Source organism: Pseudochaenichthys georgianus, chromosome 15, assembly GCF_902827115.2.
Source record: "Pseudochaenichthys georgianus chromosome 15, fPseGeo1.2, whole genome shotgun sequence".
NCBI lineage: Eukaryota > Metazoa > Chordata > Actinopteri > Perciformes > Channichthyidae > Pseudochaenichthys > Pseudochaenichthys georgianus.
The window spans coordinates 23,305,812-23,329,936 of NC_047517.1; the positions used below are offsets into that span (position 1 = coordinate 23,305,812).

The 24,125-nt window shown below is 40.5% G+C and overlaps 2 protein-coding genes across 8 annotated transcripts in view; one reads left to right on the forward strand and one right to left on the reverse strand.

Annotated features, from left to right (window-relative positions):
- On the reverse strand, nucleotides 1-12,466 carry mapk8a (mitogen-activated protein kinase 8a). Of its 7 annotated transcripts, none has more exons than XM_034100621.2 (12): nucleotides 12,380-12,466; nucleotides 7,765-7,931; nucleotides 7,354-7,483; nucleotides 7,137-7,195; nucleotides 6,892-7,030; nucleotides 5,178-5,343; nucleotides 4,420-4,491; nucleotides 3,891-4,073; nucleotides 3,649-3,773; nucleotides 3,466-3,529; nucleotides 2,619-2,696; nucleotides 1-1,991 (listed from the first exon to the last, which is right to left on the reverse strand). In XM_034100621.2, exons 2-12 carry the CDS (start codon nucleotides 7,884-7,886, stop codon nucleotides 1,816-1,818), a joined length of 1,314 nt encoding a protein of 437 aa, XP_033956512.1. In that variant the 5' UTR covers nucleotides 7,887-7,931; nucleotides 12,380-12,466; the 3' UTR covers nucleotides 1-1,815. The 7 variants fall into 7 exon arrangements, with proteins under 7 accessions (XP_033956512.1, XP_033956509.1, XP_033956508.1 ...); XM_034100618.2 differs by lacking the exons at nucleotides 4,420-4,491; nucleotides 12,380-12,466 and adding exons at nucleotides 4,883-4,954; nucleotides 12,003-12,210; XM_034100617.2 differs by lacking the exon at nucleotides 12,380-12,466 and adding an exon at nucleotides 12,003-12,208.
- Nucleotides 12,445-24,125, forward strand: part of ptpn20 (protein tyrosine phosphatase non-receptor type 20) — a 24,911-nt gene continuing 13,230 nt past the window's right edge. The window contains exons 1-26 of the mRNA XM_034100612.1: nucleotides 12,445-12,520; nucleotides 15,035-15,182; nucleotides 15,373-15,536; nucleotides 16,167-16,232; nucleotides 16,306-16,485; nucleotides 16,595-16,670; nucleotides 17,200-17,280; nucleotides 17,443-17,518; nucleotides 17,759-17,912; nucleotides 18,173-18,244; nucleotides 18,426-18,600; nucleotides 18,828-18,963; nucleotides 19,055-19,193; nucleotides 19,277-19,429; nucleotides 19,592-19,777; nucleotides 19,885-20,047; nucleotides 20,132-20,396; nucleotides 20,483-20,562; nucleotides 20,773-20,850; nucleotides 20,949-21,056; nucleotides 21,147-21,263; nucleotides 21,547-21,755; nucleotides 21,939-22,040; nucleotides 22,265-22,358; nucleotides 22,865-22,950; nucleotides 23,474-23,645. Coding sequence (XP_033956503.1) covers nucleotides 15,059-15,182; nucleotides 15,373-15,536; nucleotides 16,167-16,232; nucleotides 16,306-16,485; nucleotides 16,595-16,670; nucleotides 17,200-17,280; nucleotides 17,443-17,518; nucleotides 17,759-17,912; nucleotides 18,173-18,244; nucleotides 18,426-18,600; nucleotides 18,828-18,963; nucleotides 19,055-19,193; nucleotides 19,277-19,429; nucleotides 19,592-19,777; nucleotides 19,885-20,047; nucleotides 20,132-20,396; nucleotides 20,483-20,562; nucleotides 20,773-20,850; nucleotides 20,949-21,056; nucleotides 21,147-21,263; nucleotides 21,547-21,755; nucleotides 21,939-22,040; nucleotides 22,265-22,358; nucleotides 22,865-22,950; nucleotides 23,474-23,645 — 3,256 coding nt within the window. The 5' untranslated portion in view covers nucleotides 12,445-12,520; nucleotides 15,035-15,058. The remainder of the gene's footprint in view (nucleotides 12,521-15,034; nucleotides 15,183-15,372; nucleotides 15,537-16,166; nucleotides 16,233-16,305; nucleotides 16,486-16,594; nucleotides 16,671-17,199; nucleotides 17,281-17,442; nucleotides 17,519-17,758; nucleotides 17,913-18,172; nucleotides 18,245-18,425; nucleotides 18,601-18,827; nucleotides 18,964-19,054; nucleotides 19,194-19,276; nucleotides 19,430-19,591; nucleotides 19,778-19,884; nucleotides 20,048-20,131; nucleotides 20,397-20,482; nucleotides 20,563-20,772; nucleotides 20,851-20,948; nucleotides 21,057-21,146; nucleotides 21,264-21,546; nucleotides 21,756-21,938; nucleotides 22,041-22,264; nucleotides 22,359-22,864; nucleotides 22,951-23,473; nucleotides 23,646-24,125) is intronic.

The window sequence follows — 24,125 nt, forward strand, 5'->3', positions numbered from 1 at the left end:
TTAAAAATTCAACTCTTTTATTTGTTGGAGTTGAAGGTAGACAGTTTCCATTTCTGATGTATATAATTGGTCTGTTAGTGAGGCAATTTCAGATCAAAAGGCTTAACTTTACATAACTGGCCTGATCTAAACACACTACAACAGGTTAGCTCTTTGCTGTCAGTATTTGGCCAACCCATCAGAAGACTGCAACATCATCCCAGTGGTGCCGAATTCCCATCTTTCCTCTAAATGTACCTGCACTAAAGCCAGATTTGCTCAGAGAAAACTCATGCGTATTCTATTCTATCTTTTTCTATTTTTGAGGAAATGGAGAAGAGGAAAATGACAAAAACAGGAAGTCACAACAGTCAGTTGAGATGTGGCCTAGAAAGGGGTAAGGACATGCGTCACAATCCCCAAAGTGCATTCTGGGAGCTGATGCTATGGGTCACTGCCTGGAGTGCCCAACTATGAAAAGAGCAAAGGGACAGGTTGGGAATTTGAGCCATCATATACATCCAAAGGTTACCATGGCAAGTAGCAGTTTCCTGAGCCTCAGAAAACATACATACATTTCCAGTAAAATGTACAGATCAATCACTGACTATATTAATCTATGAAGTATATTGCACAGAAAAACAAACAAAAAATGAAACAAAATGCATATAAATAGTAGTTCTGAATTAAATGTACATTACATACAATAGACGCCTCCTAGCTTGAAATAAATAAATAAATAACGCAAATAAAGAAAAAATATGGATCTTGTGTTCTTTCCAATGATGTGTGCTGTGATATACATAATGCATCTTCAAAAAACATGTGTGCATGTGAGGTAGAACTCAGAAAGACGCACCACAGAAGAGAGGAGCATCTGCAACAAAGAGGACTGAAAAATTATTGAAGTGAGTAAGGGCACTTAAATTAAACATGTTAAATATCAGACAGCTGTGACCAATGTCTGAAAGTGATTTAGACTTTCTGGTGACAGTCCCAAATACAGAACTCATTCTAGCCAGTGGAGTGGACTATATTAAATTGTTACAGTGCTAACAGTAATCACTGGCTCCTCACTAAGCAACATTTCTATTCACTTACATTCACCCTGTTGTTCCTCATCCAACAGACCATCACCTACAAGTTACATCTACCTACATAAGTTAAAATACAGTTAGTTAACAGTATGCTATAGTAAAAAAGAAATTCAGTGTCAGGGAAATAGACCATTTGACTGCTTGTCAAGATGCACACAATCAGAGGTGACGTAATACTAAGAAATAAGGTGGATACACCAAAGGACGCTTTCTACAAGAAAGATGAGGGAAAATATTTTTAAAAAATCATTCATCTGCATTTTGATTCAAGATGAAGTGCACTATAGACTACTGTTAAAAAAGAGAATTGGTGTAGATTCATTCACATGTCCCAAAACAATACAAAAATGCCAAATGAACAATTCAAAAAATATACTCAACATAATATTGCAGTGCTAACAATGTGGTTTTCAACTGTGTAGCAGTAGCAAAAAAAAACAGCAATGAGTAAAGTACAGTCGAATCCCTCTCTTCCATCACATATCACAGATTCACATCAAAACATACTCTCTTCTTTGCAGCAAAAATACAGTTATAATGATACAATTTCAAACCACAGTCATTTACAGTAGTATAGGGGGAGGGGAAATAAAAACAAACTGTACATTAAAAGCTCAGCTCTACAAACTAACATGAGAAGTTCCATTGGCCTAAACCCTCTCCCATCACACACACTGATGAGGAAAGGTTGGTTTTTTTGTGTAGGTGTGTGTGTGTGTTTGTGGATTGTATGCGTGTGTTATCTGCAGCAGGCCAGCGCACCCAGAGAGGTGTGGCTGTCTAAACTGCTGTCTGTTTCAGAGGTGATGGTGGGGTCACTGCTAGGGTCAGTGGGCTCTGTGGACATGGACGAGACATCGTTGGCCGAAGAGGAGGATGACGTGGGTTGAGGGGGGCTGTCAATCACTGCTGCACCTGTGCTGCGAAAAACACACGTCACCACATAGGTTTGATTGAAAAAACATGAAACTGCCATCGTCTGCTGAGTCACACATACAGATGAAAACAGTCATTTTAAATTGTTGGTCATTTGCAAGTCAAATTATGTGAAGCTTAAATAACATAACATACATTCTGGAAATATGACAACCTTGGTCCCGAAATATTTTGATTTTATTTGAAAATAACCAGAGCTTTATAGCAATATTTCAACTTTATTAGAAAAATATGATGGCTTCATTCTTAAAATATTCCAAATTAATTACTTTATTCTCCAAAGACTTCACCTCTTCATGACCGTAATACACTGTACTTTAAGCTGAAATATTGAAGGGTTAAAAAAAACAATGACTTTACATCATTCTTTAACAATATCCAGAAGTCTAGAAATCTCAGATTTGACATAATGTAGATTGGTTTAACCTACCATCATATTTGTATTCAGATACTTTTGTATAAAATAAAAAAGTATTAACATTTGAGCGTCAGAACCCAGAACACATTCAGGCTAACATTAACCTTCTTATATCGTGCGCTTCTATTTATTTACTGGTTCATTCTTCCCAACGCTTCTTATATCCCCAAATTATAAAGATTACTCACCTAGAGGAGGAGGCTGGCCTCTTATCACACCATTTCTTTTATGCTCCTCCCACTCACTCACTTCCTTATAAATTAGCACTACAAATGACAGAACAGGAGAAGGTTAAGTGGGACAGGAGAAACAGGTAGAGATCAATGACGTGTGGTGACGGGCGTGACCCTTTTTAAAATAAGTAAAGGGTCATTATACCAGGAAGGGGTTAGGATGAGCTCATCCTGCAGCACAACTGAAAGGGATGTTTTTTCAATCTGAAGTCCTTGTTTGCGCCACCGAATCAGGTTCCCCACAGTGGAAAACACTAACGGAGGGGCTTTAAAAATTGATTTCAAATCATTCAACGCATCCTCTGGCAACTACAGTGATGATACAGATCTCCATGGGCAACTACTTCGGCAATCAAGCAACTGCATATCTGCACATTTACTGGCTGTCCCACTGGATTTCTTTAGACATGGTTTATTTTTGTGCTTTTCGTGATCACGTCACCATTTGTAAACAGATAATCATAGAGTTTAACGTTTACATATCGATGAAAAAATAGCTTGGATTTATAAATGATTAAAAGTTGCATATTAACATGTTAGATGTTTGATTAACCAGCTGGTTTTGTAAATAACTTGAAACTAAAATGTATTTATCTACATATAACTATTTTTGAGGTACAAAAACAACACTGACATCCATCAGAATAAATGTATTTTATCAGACTATTCACTCAGATTACAGAGTGACACCTCATAGGTAATTCTTGTGCTGCTTCAGAAGCCAGAGGGTAAATAATACACTTAAAACGGACTGGGAGAAGTGTTGAGTGAAGTGTGAAAGAGTCTTAGCATGATGTCCGACCTTTCCACTCCTCCACGGTATGCTCCCTCTCATCCAGCTGCTTATCTAGGATCTTTGGAATGGGCTGAGAAAGAGAGAAAGGCTTAAATGGCAGATCAGGGGCACAAGAGTGACGCCAAATTTCCACATCAAGTGATGTAATAAAAATCGCATGACTCAGTTAAAGATCAGAGATCAACTTACCGCTTCCACTTCGGCTGGGTCGTACCAAACGTTAATGTAGGGGTGCTGCAGGGCCTCATCTACGGAGATGCGCTTGGAGGCATCGATCACCAACATCTTGGATAAAAGATCTCTGGCTTGGCTCGCTGAGGGGAGAAACATCAAATACATAAGAAGCTCTGCAAATAAACACAAGTCTAAACATGTATTTGGTGAAGTAGTCTATTAGGTCATATGACTATAGTAAATACAAAACACACTACCTTTGAGTTTGTTGTGATCAGAGTCGGCAGGGAAGAGCACATCTGGGAAGAGTTTCTCAAAGGTGTACCCAGCATAGCGTGGCCTGTTTTCTACGTACGTTCTTACTGACTGGTTCAGCTTCATTAGAAAATCCTGAGATGGAGTGCCTAGCTGCTCAATTACCTTGTTCCACTGGTCGATGTCTAAAGTGTAAACGTTAAGGAAACACATATACAGTAACACACCAGCAGCATTCTTTGTCGTTGCAAACTCTTCTTAAATTGTTCACAAACTTACACACAAACTTAGATAACATAAATGATGCAGCCTATCACTCTTTTCCTACGCAGCTATTATAATAAACAATCTGTCTCAGCAAGTATCAATCAATCTATTGCCCTTTATTCTCTGCTCTGGTTTAATATAGTCGAGCAATGATGGAGTTCCTGTTTCCAGGGGGGAACATTTTGGGAATGAATGAGGGGAACCCAGTTCTCTTCACACGGCATGAAGTGATGACAGTGATGAATTAATGACAGGGAAGGATACGATCAGTGCCGGGGAACAACACGCACCCCTTGATCATCTCGGCCACTATGCAGCCCACTGACCATACATCCACTGCACATGGATGTGTAGATGACAGGGAGGTGGACATGCAAACAAAATGGTGGGATAAAAATAAAAGCACAACAAGGTGAAAATGATGCACACAGAATGGCAGTGGGAATGAAAATGGAGAACATGCAGCATCAGCAAGATATATGAGAGAAAGCAAGGCAGTGATGAAAATGAAAACTGACATGTTTAAAGCCCATGGCAGTCAGAAAGCTTCCAATAATACATGTTAAACAGGGCTATTATAGAAAGTCCCCAAAGCCTGGCACCGCATACTGTATTCGAGCCAACATTTGACTAGGGAAAGATCTGACAGTCTGCTCAGCAGGAGGCGCAGACCCTTTAGAAAAGACTGTAAAAGCGTGAAGGAATATTAAAATAGACCCAAGGATACAGTCCCTTCCCGGGAAGAGGATTTTATGGCGAACCATTTCCGCCAGTATGCAGCCCACAGACCATATGTCCACTAGTGCAGTGGAACAAAGCCGGTAAGAGGTGAGAGGAATGCACAACAACAGGTTAGTTACACGCAGGAGGCCGGTTAGTGAGCAGTTTGTTAAAACAAAGTCCCATCATGTGAAGAAGCACCATGAAGCTTGTGTTAATAGCAAGACTTATCTTCAGGTGCCTGTACATGGGTTATAAAAGATCTAACACAAAAACAGTGCATTCAGTAGATGAACACTAACCATTTGCTTGGTAGCCCATGCCCAGGATAACCTCTGGGGCTCTGTAGTAGCGTGTAACCACATACGGTGTCATCAAGAGGCCCGTGGCAGCTGTCCGAGCCAAGCCAAAGTCCAAAATCTTCAGTGTACAATCTGACTTGACAACTATGTTGCTGGGCTTCAGGTCCTACAGAGAAACACACAGCAAAGTGTGATTTCTATTGTTAATTTTGTCATTTACAAGCAATGACAAAAGAATGCAGATGTAGTGATGTACAGTATCAGCAAGTGGTGGCATGAAGCAGCATTACTTAAACAGTGATAACTTTTTGTGGGTTTTTGTAATTACAGTACCTTGTTTAAAAATCATATGATAAAACATTACCCAAGAGTCAAATCCACCTGACAGCTCCTGCTCAAGATCTTTTTTGGAGATTCATTTTTTGTTTATGCCATGTTTCTCTGCAATACAAATTGCCTTTGCTTTCTAGAAGCATCTAAAGTTTACAGTTTCAAGATGAATCAAGTAATGCCACTATAAATCAAGTACTGGTATATTACACCAAGGTTTTGGTGCTATATCACTAGTTGGGAGTCGTTATGCCTTTTCATGATGAAGTGCAATTGTAAACCTCAGTCTACAACTTCTTATTGTTAATCAATATGACATAAAATGTTCACCTTCCCTTTTCAAAGTGGAGGTCAGAAGTATGTACCAGCTCATATAAACCTAGGGATGGGTATCGTTTGAAATGTATCGATTCTGATTCCGGTTCTGCTTATCGATTCCGTTTCTTATCGATTCCCAGTTTCGATTCCAACATTGTAAAAGAAAGAGGTCAAACGTTTAGATAACAAAAATATCTTTATTCTTTTAAGCTTTAACGTTTTTACAAATAAAAAATATACATGCAATACAAATGTATTGCACAATAGCTGTGCTTTATTTTAACTGCAGAGCTATGCCTATGGCAAGCTATTAACAGGCATTACACTGTGCCTTGTCTTTTTCTTTTTTAGTGTAGTGGAGCCTCACTTTAGAGCGTTTACCGCGATCTATCTTTGGCGTCATGAAGTGACTGAGCTCATGAACTGTCTACGGGAAGGCAGGGCGAGCCTTGCTGCGGGGCAACTGTGGACCTCTGTCGCCTGTCAGCGTAACTTACATGATGCCGTTTAAAAAAATGAAGGGCGGTGCCGGCCGTCAGCATACCGAGCCGGCCGTCAACGGCCCGCTGACGACCGGCCGTTCTGTAATTCTCCAGAACACACAGATGGCCAGTCAGCCCTTACCCTGTATTCCACCGGGTCACCGCGGCGCAGACGGACCCGGTGGAATACAGGGTCTACCGCGTCTAGGAACCGTTAAGCAGAACCGAAATTGTGTATTTTGTATGGGTACCCGGTACCTGGCATTTTCTTATCGGTTCTCATCTGGAACCGAGTTTCGGTTCCCAACCCTATATAAACCTCAGAAAAGTAGCAAGAAATTCAGTGTTTTGTTCAAAGACATTTCATCAACAATAGTTGAAGTATAGAACGTTAATCATTTTTTATTGATGTTTTTTTTTGAGATTTTTTATATCTCCAATTTATTTTAAATATAGATTTGTTGGTCATTAAAATACTGCCCTTACATTTCAGTGTAAAGTGTCACAGAGGGTTTACCGGTTCCCTTTTTGTCAGGAAACCTGCGTGGCATTAGTCTGTGCAGACATAGCCAGCTGATGCTCACCCTGTGAATGATTCCGGCGGCATGCAGGTGTTTGATGCCACACAATGTCTGATAGAGCAGATAGGACAGCCTCTCATGGTCCAGTTCCATCTGAATGACCTGGCACAGGTTAGCATCCATCAGCTCCATCACCAAGTATCTGACGGGGCAGAAACAGTTTCAGCAAACATACGAGAAGGAAATAATTCAATCACAGAAATGATACATACTTAACTGTATGCAAACGTACTGCCCTAAATACTTACACATCTGCGAAATCTTCTAATGTTTTTTGTGGTGAAAATACATTTAATAGGTGGATGATCTGTGGGTATAAAATGACATGAATCAGAACAGTGGTGTCATGTCAGTTACATAAAGTAAAGCACATACATTAAAGCATACAATCTCCATACACATGTTGTCATTCTCAAACACCATGTCTCCCACTGGTTATGCGAGTGAATTTATTTGCAAACTTACATTTTTGTGATTGACATATTTCATTAGGACTAGCTCTCTGTACGCCCTCTTGGCATGGGTTTGATTTTGAAACGGCCGACTCAGCTTCTTGATGGCAACATTTCGTTCCAGGTTTTGGTCATAGGCAGAGCTGAGGAACATAGTTAGCAAATCATTTAAAAAATATGGTCACAGATGTAGCATGAAAATGAGTAAACATTACAGGTTATGTATTATGACTTCAATAGTCTAAACAGCTCTCCTATTTTCATTAACAACATAAAGTACAAGTACAAAAAGAGTATTACAATTTCCTGTTTATATAGATTCCTATTGTGATTTCTTAATCATGAGCGTTCTGGTAACATATCAGTGACCTTTATTTTTGCAATCAGCTGTTGACTAAAAATGTTGACAGGTTGCATCACTCACCAGACGATTCCCTGAGCTCCTGAGCCGATGGGTCTCAGGTTCTGGTATCGCTTGAGTACTGTAAACGTTGAGTCCCCAACATCTAGGCTGTAGAACTCTCTTTCTTTCTTGTTTTTGTTCATGGCGAGGTCTTCTATTATTTCTCTCTGTGCATCCAAAAATGTCCTCTGTGTACACAAAGACAGGGACACAATTAAATATTTGTTCCAGGACTACACCAGCAGATGAGCAAAAAGACAGTCAAATGAAATCTCTGCTCAAAAGAAAGCAAACTAGAAGGAAAGGAGAAAAGATATTGCTGAATTTCACAATTGAGGCGAGCACTGCGTTTCCTTATCCAAGCAACTCAGCAAACACACCAGGATGGAGGATTTGAAATCGTCAGCAATGGTGGTGACAGAACAGCAGGCAACGAGAAGGTCTACTCCATCATGTGAAACACGACTCTCATAGTGACTGTCACACTGGAAAACCAAGCTAGGTGATAATTCCTGTGAGTTTGGACCCCAGCCCAGGACTCAAGCCCAGTTCTACAAGCGGGTCTTCCACAGGCACATGCTAACTGGGTCAAGTTGCACCATGCGGCTGTGAGTCCAGACAACAGGCAACACAGAGACGCCACATTTCTGTGAATGATATTCCCCAACGTATTTCAAGTCAACAGAACCACCTTAAAAATCAAAAAAGGAATATTCAGCTTCCTTTTCCTTTCTTCAATTCTTATATAAGCGTAATCACCCTCCCCACTCTTTCACTCTGCCGACACTCGGTCCATATGAGGGATATAATTGCCAGAGAAAAATGAGTCAGCTCTCCTTCTGTTCGTTCAACGTCACAAAGACGTACATAACATCCGCCTCCCTCACAACATGAAAATAGACATGCCGCTTCTTTTTATTTTTCAGACAGGAAGACAATTAGGCTACCATCATCTTCGTTGGCTAGTTATGAAGGCTTGACATTGCAGGTAGTGTGCAGTGATGTGGGTGGTATTACTTTGTAGTAAGATCATGATTATAATAATGGCTATTCAAGGTGGTAATTGAGGTCAGGTCATTGCAGGGAGGGAATCACAGGCACATTGGATCACATTAAAACCCACTGTGTTAATACCACTGCCCCTGCTGAGAAATAACTAGTATTGACGCTTAACTACATGCTGCATTGGCAAATACTGCTGAAATCAATGGCCTTCCATTAGATTGCAGTTATGTGTCAGCTGCAGTATTTATAAGGAGTGCAGCAGCCACATCAGTAGTCTCAGCAGCACCTACAGTAAGAGGTCTGGACCTCGTGGTTTGAGGATTTGAAGGCAGCGAACTGTAATACATATAGTCTCAAAATGTATCCAGCAAAAGCATAAACATGGGGAGGTCATTCCTGGAGCACACTGCTCTCTAATGACCTAAACTCTGTTTTCTATAGGCTGCTTTGCTTAATGATTTAATGAATGGTTTCAGAAGCACATACTTCAAGGACAATTCAGATCATGGCACTGGTAAACATAAACATAAATTAAACAAATTACAAAAATGCCCTTCCTTGGAAAACTGTAACATCACTTATTAACACAACATAATATGAAGTAGTTTTCTTGTTTATAAAATGTAATTACAAAATCTAATTGTATGATAATGTTCCTTACATAATTTGAATATTGTGTTCTTCCAATTTAGATGCATCCCGCAACAGCAGATGAGGAAAAACAAGAACTAATCTGAACTGCAGACGTTTATTATAATCTACCTTGTTGATACAATAGCTCCAGTCCCATTATATATGCCCAAACTGAAACAGCCATGTTCCCAGTCCACACATGAAAAGTGTCAGCAGGGCGGAGAGAGACAGAGGAAAAGCAGACCCTGCTCCGGGCCTATATTAACAGTGGAGCAACACTATCGACCCGTTTTTATTTTAACTCGTTGTCAGCGTGTTAACCTTGGCCACACGACCCCTCTATTTCCTGTTAAAAGCATAGGTAGCTTGCAGGTAAAACACTGTAAAGACGGCAAAAAGGAGCTAATACCGTAACCGCTTGACTGCGAATACGCCGGCCGCTGCACAAGAAGACATTATTGTAGCCTTAATGACAGTCATATCGCGATATGACAGGGCCTGTTTGTGAATCAGTGCGCAGTCGGCGTATGCTAGCTTCAATCTGCACACGATATTTAAAGGCTACAACATGTACGGACACATCTCATTGTAACGACACGAAGAGTAGGTAAGTCGGGTAAGTAATAAGTGAAGCTACACTGTAACAACGTTAAACAACAACACTGTGGTTAAGCAGCATGCAAATAGCGACATACGACCCTCCCCCACGGCCAAACAATGAGCACGTCTGAGGAGCAGAGGTGCGAATCCTCATCTTACCTCTGTCATCAAACGATACTATCGATCGCGCCTTGGTGTGATCTGCGGCGAAATGTTCCGGACTAATTGTTTATGCCGCCGGTAAAGGATGGTTTATTCCGTTGTGCGGCTTAAAAATACATGACCTCACCAAAATTCACTTGCCTACGTTTCCATCTGGCTACAACTGACAGGCCAGGACGCGCAGTGCGCACGGGGCATGCGTCCCAGCAGTACGTCACTGATCCAGAGACACACCCACCGCCTCCTACATCCATCCTTCCTCCTTCCTTCCGCCTATCTATCTATCTATCTATCTATCTATCTACCTATCTATCTACCTATCCATCTATCTCTTTCCATTTTGTTTTGTCCCTTTTCTGTTTAAAACATGATACATAAGATGTTGTGTTATGCTTTTATTTGAAATGTATTGCAAAGGGCAGACATTAGCCTTACTTAAAATATAGAACTTCTTCTGCATGAGAGACATATATGTAATGTCATGTGAAATAAGAATGTCCCAATGAGTGAAACATGAGGCAGCATATTTATTTATTTTTACATTTCATTAAAAAAAAATGTTTTCCTGATGACAATAAAGAGAATAGCTGGGAGGGAGTGCCAATATGGTTAATGGCTCATTGAGCATGGTCAACAAGGAGTTGAAATTGTTTCTCTAACTAAAATTAAATGTTTCGGCAACTGCCTTTGTCCACAAAATGTCTTTGCTGCAACATTTTTCACAAAGATTAATGTTACAACAGCCAGTGTACAGGTGAAACATACACAGCATAAAGCAACATAATAAAGTATATGGACACATTTGAAATGTTTAAGAATTTTAAATGGTTCCTTTCTTTCTTTCTTTGTCTGTATTATGCTAGTAATGTTGTGTTAATATTCAAACTATAAATAAGAGACCTGCTTCCATGACTGATAAAGCTATTTGTTTTATGCTGACTAACAGACAACTATACATCCAAGTTATAAAGGTTTTCAGATGGGATTCTCACAGTACCTTGGATAATGGTGAACACAGGGTATAAATACACTTTTAAATAGGCTATGATTATTTTTGTTTTATGTCAGTATACCTGTGTTTAACAGTATCACAAATAAATAACTGGGATTTTAATTAAACTAAGAGGTGTACGTTCTTTCCCATAGTTCCTTGGTTCGTTTATTTCCATATGGGACCAATTGGCAAAGCATAAAAGGTTGTATATCTGTTTCCAGGGTCAAAGGTGATGCTGCAGTTATCATATCCATTGATAAATGATTTGACAGCTATTTGCATCATCAGTTCCTTGGTTAGTTTATTTCCATACTTGGACCAATGGGCAAAGCATAAAAGGTTTTATATATGTTTCCAGGATACAAAGTGATGCTGCAGTTATCATATGCATTTATTAAAGATTTGAGGGCTATTATTTGCATCATCACTGTCATCAGAGCAATATTATCTTCTTTTAGCCCTTGGATTGGATCTTATCTCCTGTCCATATTTAACTGCGGGACCATTGGTGGACTATGACATGCATTAGGGCTCTGCAGAAATCCATAGTAGTTAGGGTACCGTGTAGAGTTCATGCATAATCTTCTATACGCTACAACAACGACGGTATGCAGCATGCTCTGCGAAGGCATGTGACTAAATAAGGACATTAGGTAGGCTACAATTAAGTTAATTTAGCGCTGAGTAGTTTAAATTCTCCCTGCGCCTTCCTGACAGGCCTGAATGGTTGTTATGTATCCTGGTCCCTGCGCAGATACCCCGGGGCCTGCAGAAAAAAGCTGCGCGCAATAGAGAAGGCAAGCGGCATGGATAAACCTCCCAGCACCGACTCCTGCAGCAAGACAAGGCTACTACGCTTTCTTACCCCTTGTTCGAGGAGAGCCCGCAGTGTTATGATCATTGTGGGGGAGCAGCCCTATAGCAGCAGGCTACAATCCACTCGTTTGGCCGAGATCGTTCGTCCTTCTCAGGCTTCTTTGTAGCGCACCTACCACCGGAGATCCACCGCACCTTTGGGCGTCAGACAGATTAGTTAAAGCGGTGTAGCTGATCCCACGCCATCCTCTATTGGTGGCTCTGACCTGTCGCTGTCAGCAGCCATAAGCCAATTATGTGTTTAAATGCGAGAAACTAAGAATAGCCCCAATTACAGCAAAAAGTTGCAGTTCTTCAGCGTGGTGCTGGTGGTCATACAGCAAATGAATTGGGCACGATGTACAGTTAATGTCATTGATGAATTACCTGGCTTCGCGGAGCTGCCTTTACTGAGAGGACGTCAAAACAGCAATGCGATGATCACAAGGATTATTTTGGATCCGTGGTGGGAGCACTGAAGATAATGCGAAGGATCACACTGCTGACATAGGTTACATATCGTACCAGGTAAGGTTTCACTGAGATATCTTTCATTATCTTCCTCCTTCACACCGTGCTATTTGTTAGTTTGGTGTATTGAGGTGGGCGTATTTTTGTTTAAATGCATTTGGTATAAGATTTAAGATGGAAATTAATTAATTTCAGGCACATACCGTTGCTAAACATCTACATGGCTATAATGAGATTTACCTTTAAGAGTAATTTATAGTTTAGCCTTCATAGTCAGGCCAGTGACGACAAAAATCCTCATGGTGAAATGTGTTTATTAGAGGCTGCTCATATTGTAGCTACACAAACAGCACATTGCCAACATGTCCATACTATCACACTTTTTCATGGTACGTATGAACATAGGAATGTATTGTCTACTGTAGTGAGAAAAGGGCTGTAGGAGACCTAGATCCTGATGAAGCATCTTGTCCCAAATTCTCAAGGATACTGTACAGCTTCACTGTCTGTGTCTGTCATCTGATTGTCTGCTTAATGAATCACTAAAGTAGATTCCATGTGACAGGCTAGCTTAACTAGCTAAATTAGCAGGAACTAGCTGTTGACTGCTCCATTAAAACCATGGTATGTGATGCTTTTTTGTCCAAATTGAATAATAAATCTGCATGTAGGCTACACCAAATAGAAAAAGTGTGACAACTGGTTAATAATCTGGACATGGTATTGGATTATTAGATGTTAAAGTGGTTTGTTCTAGACAGCAGTAAATTATTCAATTGCATGAGAGATCGTCTTTATGCTCTATAATATGCTCTATAATAACATCACGTTTTAAAGGTTGTGATTTAGGGAATGCAGAGGATGTGAAAGTTTAAAGAGGTCCAACTTGAACCCAGCCACATGTTTAGGTAAATGCCATGATGTGATATGCACAGTACAGCACAGTTTCTTTATGTCTAAAAAGATTCCAGCAACACATGAGAGTTGTGTCGATAATTGCCAGGTTTCTGTGATGGTCCCTGCATCACTGCATGGCTTCACAACAGTAGCTTTACACCTGTAGACAGACCACTTTGAGGGAGCACAGCTGCTAAAGTTTTTGCTCCACAGTGGAGAGGTGGGTGCACCTGGCACGCTTCCTACTTTTTTCTTCAATTCCTTTCTACGTCATAACGATAAACCAGAATACAGGTATACAGTTACATCATTTTGTATTTCACTGATTTTAATGGCCTTGTGCACTTCTAGGAAACCTTATTATCTCCAAATTGCATTGTGGATTTTGTGTTTAGCAACACATTTTATCTTGTACAACTATCCTTGTATTTAGTTAACACACTGGGTGTCACAAGCCGAGGGTAAATTCAGTTTAAGTGCAGGATAATCAGGCCTAAAGTAATTGGGTTGGTCGGTGTCAATGAAAGCATGTTGCTTCCTTCAGCAAACTGTGGTTGGTTGTCCTATGAAATTACTGGTCTGTAACATTTAAGTAACATGAACTACATGTATACAAAAAGTCCAATAAAAACCATGATGGTTTGGTTTAACAGCCTTTGCCATGCATTGGGAACAATCTGAATCTGTTCTCTTAGTTGTTTGAGAAAATGCAGGAAGGTTAAACCAGGACGAAAACAGCATGTCAGTTTTTACTCATTTTATACTCTCACACCAACACCAACACAAATATAAGACTTTTGAAACGTTCATATGTCTCTTGTATTTGAGACAGATACTTATGGAAATATCCATAGCTTTGCTGTTATCTTACATAATCATGTCAAGTGTGGTTTGTTGTTTTGATCCGCACAGATATCCTACAACATGCTATCTTTTAGAAAATAGTAGAATGCTTTGAACTTTAAGTATTTAATTGGTTCATCATCTAATGTGATTGGATATTAATTGAATTTACTCAATTAAATCTGACTAATAATACAAGAACATATCTACATTTATATAATGTAGTCAAAATAATATGTATTTTCCATGTTTCTTAATAGATGCTTTACCAAAATATGAATAATACTAAGTAAGAAAGCTTTTCTGCATTTCTTTCACAGTCTCTTCTCTGTCAGGTCAGGTGTTTTTTGTTCCTTCCCATTCTCGAATGTACAGATGTCATCATATTCGCACAGTATGTGACAACAAACTAACATGCCACCGTGACATAGTTGCCTTGGTGCCAGAAGAAAAGCTCCATTCAGAAGTGCCCTCTTGTCAGGAGGAAAGCCTATTAGGAAATGGGAGGGGCAAGAGAGAGCAAGAGGCATTGAGACTATTGGAGTTAGATAATCTAATCAGAGTCCAGCGCAAAGAACGGTCTTTTTCTCAGAACTGTCTCTCATAACCGTCCCTGTAGGCCAATTGCTGTTGACAGGCTTTGACAGCAACAGTAACACTATCATGAAGATAAGTTAAGATAAAGTAGAAATGTCTAATGAGGACACACAACAAAGTATATCATGCTTTTACAAAATATACAAGACATATAAGACTGTAGATATTTCAATATAGAAATGGATTTTGTACATGTGTGTTTTTCATGTGTGCATGTATGTGGTACATCTTCAGGTTCGTGATTGGAATGTGTGCAGGATGAGCAGCACATTTGTGACATTAGCTGAAGTACTGGAGGCTCGAGGGGGACCTCTGCTGGAGGAGGAGGTCTGGTCCCTGCTGCTGGCCACTGCAGAGTCTTTAGTGGATGCCTCTTATAAGGGTAAATCATTTCAGATATCCTCCTCTTATTGTACGCAGTGCACACATTCATTACACGATGCCTTAATGCTATGTCCATATCATAATGTTATGGCAATGTAAAAAGACGTTAACATTTAAATATATCTTGTTTAAAACTGAATTTACTGTGTATCAGCAGCATTATTATGGACTTCCCACTTTTTTTGCAGGTCAGAACAACATGTGTAGTATCATAAGCCCCACCTCTTTGCTGCTGTCAGCCACTGGTACCTTAGCATTTAAGAATTGTGGCCTATCAGAGGATGTTTCCACCTTCACCGCTCCAGAGATGCTGCAGGGCCGTGCCAGCTCAACCAAACCTGCTGTAGAGAGGGTCAGTGCTTACATCCTCTGTCCTAATAGCTCACATGGAAGTTGATGGCAGACTTGGTAAACACACAATAGTATACGTTCATATAGGGGTTTGTTTCAATCATATACTACTACTGTCATATACTTATGTGGGTTTCCTTTGAGGGTAAAATATCAGGATGTCAGGATTTGAAGGACAGCTGAGGTGTGAGCCCGCCATCTAGTGGCTGAGCCAAGAAACTGCAGCTCTGAATTTAAACATTCATTTATTACATTGGGTAGAAAACCCCTAAAGTAACACTTAATAGTCATATTTGAGAATGTTTTAACAATAAGGAAGGATTTCAAATATATCTAACACACATCTTCAGGTAGTCTGCCTATACATTTATAAAAGCCTTCAATAGTGAAACACTTATGTTTGAAAGCAGCAGGACATGTCTCCCACTGCATAATTTAAAACAACACGTACTGTGCCATCACTATCATTGTTGCCTTTCACTTTACTGAGCCATTTCTAGAATCTTCAAACAGTGGTTTATGATAATTTTTTCAATCACATTTGAATAATTAGATCTTTCAGACATTCCATTTAAACTATTTTAACATGTTCAACTGGTGTTGTCATTAACCAATTACTTTTGTCGTGCAGATGCTGGTGTATTCACTGGGTATGACTCTCTACTGGTCGGTTGATTTTCACCTACCTCAAAATCAGGTGGGTAATTCACAGCTGTCATCTTTATTCCACGCCATATATTCTAATCACTCTCTCCTCTCATGCGTCTCAGCCGGTCCAGTTGAGTGACCACCTGAACAGCCTCCTGCTCAGCATGTGTGAGGACCTGGCCCACCGCAGGGTGAACCTCATCTCCATCCTGGAAGCCTGCGAGTCTCAGCACAAAACCAACATCCTGCCGCCACCCCCCACAGTCATCCGACAGCTGGTGGAGGAAGTTTTTCACGAATCAGTGAGTCTAGATACCTTTATTACATGTTCCTATCTAAGATTTCAGCATCATTTGAATGGCTAATTTGTATAATGACAGAAAAATGTAAATGTGTTGTCTTTTCCTCCAGATGGACCATGGCTCTCTGCCAGACAGTCAGGTCCCTTTGAGTGGCAGGAGCCAGATGATCAGAGAGAGACTTCATGGTGAGCATGCATGTTTAAGTCCTGTAAATGCACACAAGCATCATATCATCATACAAGAGGAGACAACTTGCTGAGCATAGGCATGACACTCTACATTACTTTTGAATAAGGGCTTTTGACAAACAGGCATACCTTCTTTACCTATGTACATAAGTGAGTTGGAAAATCCTTCCGATTTAAAATGTGTCTCGGAACATGATAATTCAATTGTGTGGTATGGTACAGGAAAACCCTATTCTGATCTATTTCCTTGATTCATTTTTGAAATTATGAATAAATTGTACCTTTTTAAATATTTTACGCAAAGTAGTTTCGGGTCACTGCTCTTTTGACCCAAGGCAACGTACAGGTCAACAGGATTACAATCTTAATCTAAAGCAAGGCCAGGATTAGTCTCCTGCGAGAGCCAATAATCAGAGACCCTGTGCAAGCCTCACTTCTGTCCCAACATCCTATTGTCTCCTGGGAGCACAGAGACGGACATGAATTAAACATTGCTGTCATCTTTTATCTTTTACCGTGCTGACAGGAAAGAAAGGGCCACTTTCAGACTTCAGCGAAGGGAGTGCTGAAGGGAGAAGATACTCAACGGACTCAGACTCAAAGTCAGGTAAGGAAAATCATTCTAAATAATTTGTCTTGTGCCCACTTAGCAAAACCCCTAATTCTGGTTGTGGATGTAATCCTCGATTAACAGACCATTTGTTATTCTACTTGAATGTGTGTTCCAGCCGTAATTGCTTGTTTTGACAATGCAAATGCTCTTTTCCAGTTAATTTACCTCAGAGACCTTGGAGACAAAGACCAAGGAGCTCTCCCACACCGCTGTACCAGTCTTCTTTAGAAAGGTATGTAATCTATGCGTTCTTACATTCACATCATTAATACTGTAATTACTTAGTAAACAATTCTTCAACTATCAAAACTATCTCTGTGTGCACATCAACACAAATAAATCCATCCGCTTCTCCTTCCGTGCTCCTTTTTATTGTCTGTAGTGTCATCAAGGGGACATGACATTGTTGAGTTTGACTTTTACAACTCGTCTGCACAATCTGTCCTTCGTCTCCCCCTCTCTCTCCCCTCAGACTCCCTCGTGGGGTCCGTCACAGGGACAGCAACTGCAGTTGGCTTGGTAGGAGCCCCCAACACGACTCCTCTCCCAAAACATCAGGCAGATCGCACAGTCCTTCCATCACCTTCAGCGAGTCCTCCATCAGCCTGAGCCAGAGGACATCGAAGGTAAGTCCGGAATATTTTTTAGATGGTTGTTCGGTGGCATAAATGCAAGATCATTTTTTTGTAGAACATACATTTGTTGTGGATCTTTACAACAAGCTGATTTTTGTAGTGTCATAGCATATACAATATTTTGTCGAAAAAAGTGCGAGTGAGGTAAAAAGTACATTTGAACAGCAGCAGATCATTAAAGATGCACAGAAGTTCTCCCTTGGATGTGTTTCTGCTTGAAGACTTCATATCAAATATATTTGTTTTATCAGGCTTTGGGTCCTGAGTTCGTCAGAATGCCAGATGAACAACACATTGTTCTCGATCTCCCAGGATCTATTGTGGTAAATGACTGCTTCTCTTTACTCTGCATGTAAACTGCTGTTTTTTCACAATATGTTGTCCTTTCCTGCATGCTAAACTACATCTGTTGGCATAGCTGCATGATATTGTTGTACATTTATGTGAGAATGTTTTTTTTGTATGTCCTGTGTGTGTCTGTGTGTTTGTGCGTGTCCACTACAGTCCAGAAAGGGCCGTTCGTGTTCGTCTCAGAGAGAAGTGACTGTAGTTCTGCTTAACGGGCAGTATGTGGTGGTGCGCTGTGACATTAAGTCCAGAGGAAGAGATGTGTTTGACATGGTGGTGGCTCATGCAAACTTGGTGGAACACTTCTACTTTGGTCTTGCCTTTATAGATGGTAAGCATGGCGTAGTATGTGGGTCTGTATTGATTGTACATAACAACATTCAATACAGAAATTCATAAGTCCAACTTGTGATATTGTGCCCTCACAATTGGCTGTTATGGATACCATATCAATTATTGACAACAGATTTTTATTTAAAATAAAATATAATTTGAATTTCTTATGCCTGATGTGTTGTTTCACTGAAGTTAAAAAGGCTTTTCTTTTTCATTCTGCAGATGATGAATATTTTTTCTTGGATAATGAAACAAAAATCTCCAAAATTGCACCTGACAGTTGGAGAAAAGGGCAGATTTTGTCCTTTTTGGTATTTCTGCGAGTCAAATTTTTTGTTGATGATATGTCCTTTGTTTTGTAAGTACAGTTCTGGTGAAATGTATACAATCTATAAATAGAATTGAATAGTTTAAAATATTCAATTAACCCTTTGTCCTGTTTTCTATAGGCACAAACTGACTCGACACCAGTACTACTTACAAGTGCGTAAGGATCTCCTGGAGGACAGGCTTTACTGTAATGAGGACACTGGCTTGTTTCTGGCTGCTCTCGCTCTGCAGGCTGAGTTTGGGGATTACATGCCAGAGGTACCAACGACACAAAGATGCTTTAAATACCAGCACCATCTTTGGGTTTGTGTTACATCTGTTTCTTTTGTGCGTCTTTCTAGCTTTATGGTAAGAATTACTACCAGCCAGAGCATTATGTGTCCAAGAGAATGCTAGAGAAGTTGGCCCTGCCCAATGTCAAGGAAGAGTTGCCACGACTACATGCAAGTCATTCCCAGATGCTTCCTGAAGAGGCAGAAACAGAGTACTTAAAGGTAACAAATGCATCCACTCACATACATGTTTCACAAGTTGCTTACCACTAAAAAAAAATGTCCGTTGATCACACCGTTTAACTTCTCTAATTCTAAATGATTGCTAAAATGATTGGCTACAACTTCAAATCTAATGCATGTAAATAAATATGTGCACCTCAGATTGTCCAGCAGTTACCGGAGTATGGGGTTATGTTCCACCGTGTGGGGAGAGAGAAAAGGACAGTGGTGGGAGAGTTGGTTTTGGGAGTCTGTGCCAAAGGAATAATTGTGTACGAGATGAAGAACCACCTCCGAACCGTCACCAGACGCTTCCTCTGGAGGGAAACCGACACCATATCAACTGGGGTAAGTGCTATTTCAGTCATATTTTTGCTGTATAAGATATTACCTTGTGTGGCTCTTTTTTGTTTGTTTGTAAATGTATGGTAACTTGTGTTTTCTATATCTTCCAGCGGCGTAAATTGATTATAGAGTGTGGCGGGCCCAGTGGAAAAAAGCACAGTTTTATAACAGAAAGCTCAAAAATAGCACAGTACTTCCTGAACCTCTGCTCAGCACAGCACAAGTTTCATAGTGAGATGACATCAAGACAACTTAACCACACCATCATACCAGGTGGATATATTTGATTTATTTATTTACATGTCGGAAAGTTTTAGCCAAAATGACAACTAATAATTAACACCTCTGTTTCTCCAGATGAAAACATGAAGTACATGACAGTATACAGAGACCGTAACCTGAACCTGAAGCAGTTCTCCTGCTCAGAGGGCATGTTGAACCATGTGGGTTTGACACCTGGTCAACCAGACTCCCTCTCCAAGTCCTGTGAGAACCTGACTGCCAAACTGGAGGCGAGGCTGCGCCAGCAGAGGGAGATGAGGAGGGAGATGAGCAGAGAGCTGAACAAGGAGCTCACTGAAGCTGAAGATCTGGGGGACATGAAGGAGCAACAGTGTTGGAGGTAGCTCTCCATTATAAGAACATTACAACATACAGTAAACAGTAAGAAAACAAATGTATAAGTGCAAATGTGCACATGTGTTGCAGCACTCCAGAGCCGATTCCCAGAATGATGTCCAGTGTGTCACTACAGAAGCAGGACTCTGAAGCCTCGTTCTCCATACGTGGTAAATATGTACTTTTGTGAACACATGCAGAGGGGGGAAACGTAAAAGAACTTAAAACATTTCAAATCAATCATGTTTTGTAAGGTGTATGTTCTGGTGCATAGAGACATTTGTATAATTCTGATTCGGAACCGGTTTACAGTACACAACCCTACCCTTTACTAGACTTTTGTCCTGACCCTAAATATAATAATCACATGTGATTTGCAGTTGATACACCAACGAGGACCCCACCAGAGAGAGAGATAGTCTGTGTGACCCTGAAGAAAGATCCCAAACTGGGCTTTGGTGAGTTTATTAAGGTGGACTAAGCTGTGAACTTCATCTAAAATAAACAAATACTACAGGAGACTTTTGTCTTCACTTTATCTCTCGTCATGTTTCAGGCTTTGTGATAGTGGGCGAGGACAATACAGGCAAACTGGACCTCGGGATCTTCATTGCTTCCGTTGTGTCTGATGGGCCTGCGGACAAAGATGGACGAATAAAAGCTGGTACGACAACATACAACAAAACGTTATTAAGAGACAAATGGGCTGCAGGTAACAACCTATAACAAAGATTTTGATATATATTTTTTCCAGGTGGACGTCTCATCTCCCTCAACAAGACAAGTTTGGAAGGAGTGACATTCACTGACGCTGCTGCCATCCTACAGAACTGCCCAGACGAGGTGGAGCTCATTGTGTCCCAGCCTAAATGTAAGATCGTCTCTATCTCTGATTTCTCTTCTTTCATTTCATTTCAAACCTTTATTTAAGCAGGTGAATCCCATTGAGATCATCAATCTCTTTTTCAAGGGAGACCTGCTGCAAGTAGGTTCCACATGAAGACATAAAAACTGAAAACAACAGAAAAACAAAAAGGACATCATACAGCATACAAAAAGGACATCATACTGCATGCTATCCAACATTTGTATAGTAAAGTGGTGACACTTTATTCAGTGTACTAAGGTATTTTACCCCACCTGCTTGTTCTCAGACTCTCTAAAGGACAGAAGGGGTTCATTTAGTCACAGTACCCTGGGTTTGGCGCTGGAGAGGGGCTTTGGGTCACAGACCACACTGTGCAGCGCAGATTTCCGTCCCGTTGTGGAGGAACTGGAGGAAGCCATCACTCTGTCCAACTCGGCAACCCCCAGACAGAGCAGGAGGCTTCACATTCCTGTGGTGCGAATACATGACGCCAAGGTTAGACATGAATGACTCTGTTTCCATGGAAGCTAAGATCTCAACATGAAGTCAAAGCTGATAAAATAGTTCAACCAGAGCTAATTGTTAAACTGATTAATTGCTTTGTTAAGTTTCCTGAAAACCCACCTTTATATTTTCCTAATGTATCCATTTCTCAATCAAACGTTTTTTTTTCTTCAGGATGTGTGTTCTAGGTCTCCCTCTATCATAAGTTTAAGAAATGGCGAGCGCTTTGTAGTGGAGCTGAAGAAAAGCAACGGTAGTCTTGGCATCAGTGTTGCTGTGAGTCAATGTTTTTTTTTTAATTGTACAGCATTTGTTTTATACCTAGGTTCATCCAGCTAAAACTAATGCAGTCCAATACAATAGTCCTGCTTTAAAAATATGTATAGGCAACAAGCTGCAATGCACAGTAACTGTGAGCCCTTTACGCTGAGTCAGTGTATGTTTCTCGGGTTATTTGAGGCCTGAGTGTTTGACTAATTACATCTATCTTTTGCCAAAAGGGAGGAATAAACACCAATGTGCGATATGGAGGCATCTACATCAAGACTCTGGTGTCTGGAGGTTCTGCAGAGCAGGACGGGCGCATTCAGATTGGTAATCTTAAAAAATGTCATTTCGATATGTGATCAGTACGCTTCCAGTTTGATTTTGTGCCGGATGTTCCCTCAACTTATGATTAAGTGGAGGATGTAGTGGTGAAAATAATTGTCATTAATTTGTCATCTTTAAATGTATTATTTCACAATGTTTTCCCATCCATTTGCATCATCATCAAAGGAAATGATGTAAACATAGTGAAATATATGCTACGTTTAGTCCAAATGGCACCCTTTAACTTGGGGGAGATCGTCATCTCCAATATTTATAATACTAATACTGATAGTGGATTGAACTGGGGCCCTATAAGATGAAAGCTATAAAACCTGTATGGACATGAGTGTGCCGCTGAGGCCACTGTGCTGTGTCTGCTTGCTTCATGCTTCAGTGAGCAGGAATGATTTTAAGATTTGTCGACATGCCCAAAAACCACACGCACACACAGACCGTTTATGTTTTGATGTTGCTAATGATGATGAGATTTGTGTTTGTGCATATGACAGGTGACAGACTGCTGGAGGTTGATGGGTCCAATCTGAGGGGCGTGACTCACCCCCAAGCTGTCGAGTGCCTGAAGAGGACTGGGGAGGTATATATATACACACACACACACACACACACACACACACACACACACACACACATATATAAGTATATAGATAAATACACATGTAAAACTCTTTTGATAATATGATTGGATAAATATATTTAGATAATTACTGTAGGAAAATCAGTTGTATCAGTACCAGAGTCTATGTTTCAGCTCCTATTTTTCAACTTTAGTAAACGTTGTTTTCCTTCATATATGAACACATTAATTCCCTCACCTTAACTAAGTAGTTTAAGTTACCTTCTCTGAGCTAATCATACAAAATAACTGTACCATAGAGGAGTGAGATAACGCTTATAAGAGTTGTTTTGAAATAGACCAGTGTATCATTTAGTTGCACTTGTTGGACCCTTTATACCTTATCTACAATACTGTAGAGAAGCGTTTTAAATTGACTCCATTCAAACGTGAATATAAACTTGCATTAGCTAGTGTACATTGTTGTCTTTACTTGTAACTCCTGAACATATCAAGGGTTTGTATGTGCATTTTTTCCATCTAGGTGGTGAGCCTGCTTTTGGAAAGGGAGCCCACAATAGTCTTGGAGCCCAGATCTGACTCACCCTGCCCCCCTTTGGCCCAAAGTTCATCACATACACAGCCCTCCAGGACGGATGTCTCCATGGAAATGACCTTGAGTGGTCGAGCCAAGGACTACAGCTTTGTGACTGATGGTGAGGCGAGAGGAAGGGGCACATACGCTCACATAGGAGGGGAAATAAGAAAAGATAGACAGTGTCAGGCACACACACACACACACACACACACACACACACACACACACACACACACACACACACACACACACACACATTGCACACATGGCCCAGAGGTGACTGTGAGTCATCTGACAGCTACATTGTGGTTGCTGTCAGAGTCATCCAGGGCTGACGCTCCCTCAGTCCCTCAAGACAGCCTGCACTGAAACCTTGAAGCTGCCTGTTCCCTGCCTGAGATCAGTTAAAGGGACAGTTCTCAACCCCAACAAAACCTTCCTTGTGAGGCAACATTTGTTTAAAAAAAAAGGATTCTTGCTTGTTCAGATTTGGCAGTGGAGAAAAATAAATAATTCTCATAGGGACATATGCGTGTCAGGGGGGATTAATCAACATTGTTTTTGTTAAACGATCTACCAAATTGCAGACCACAACACA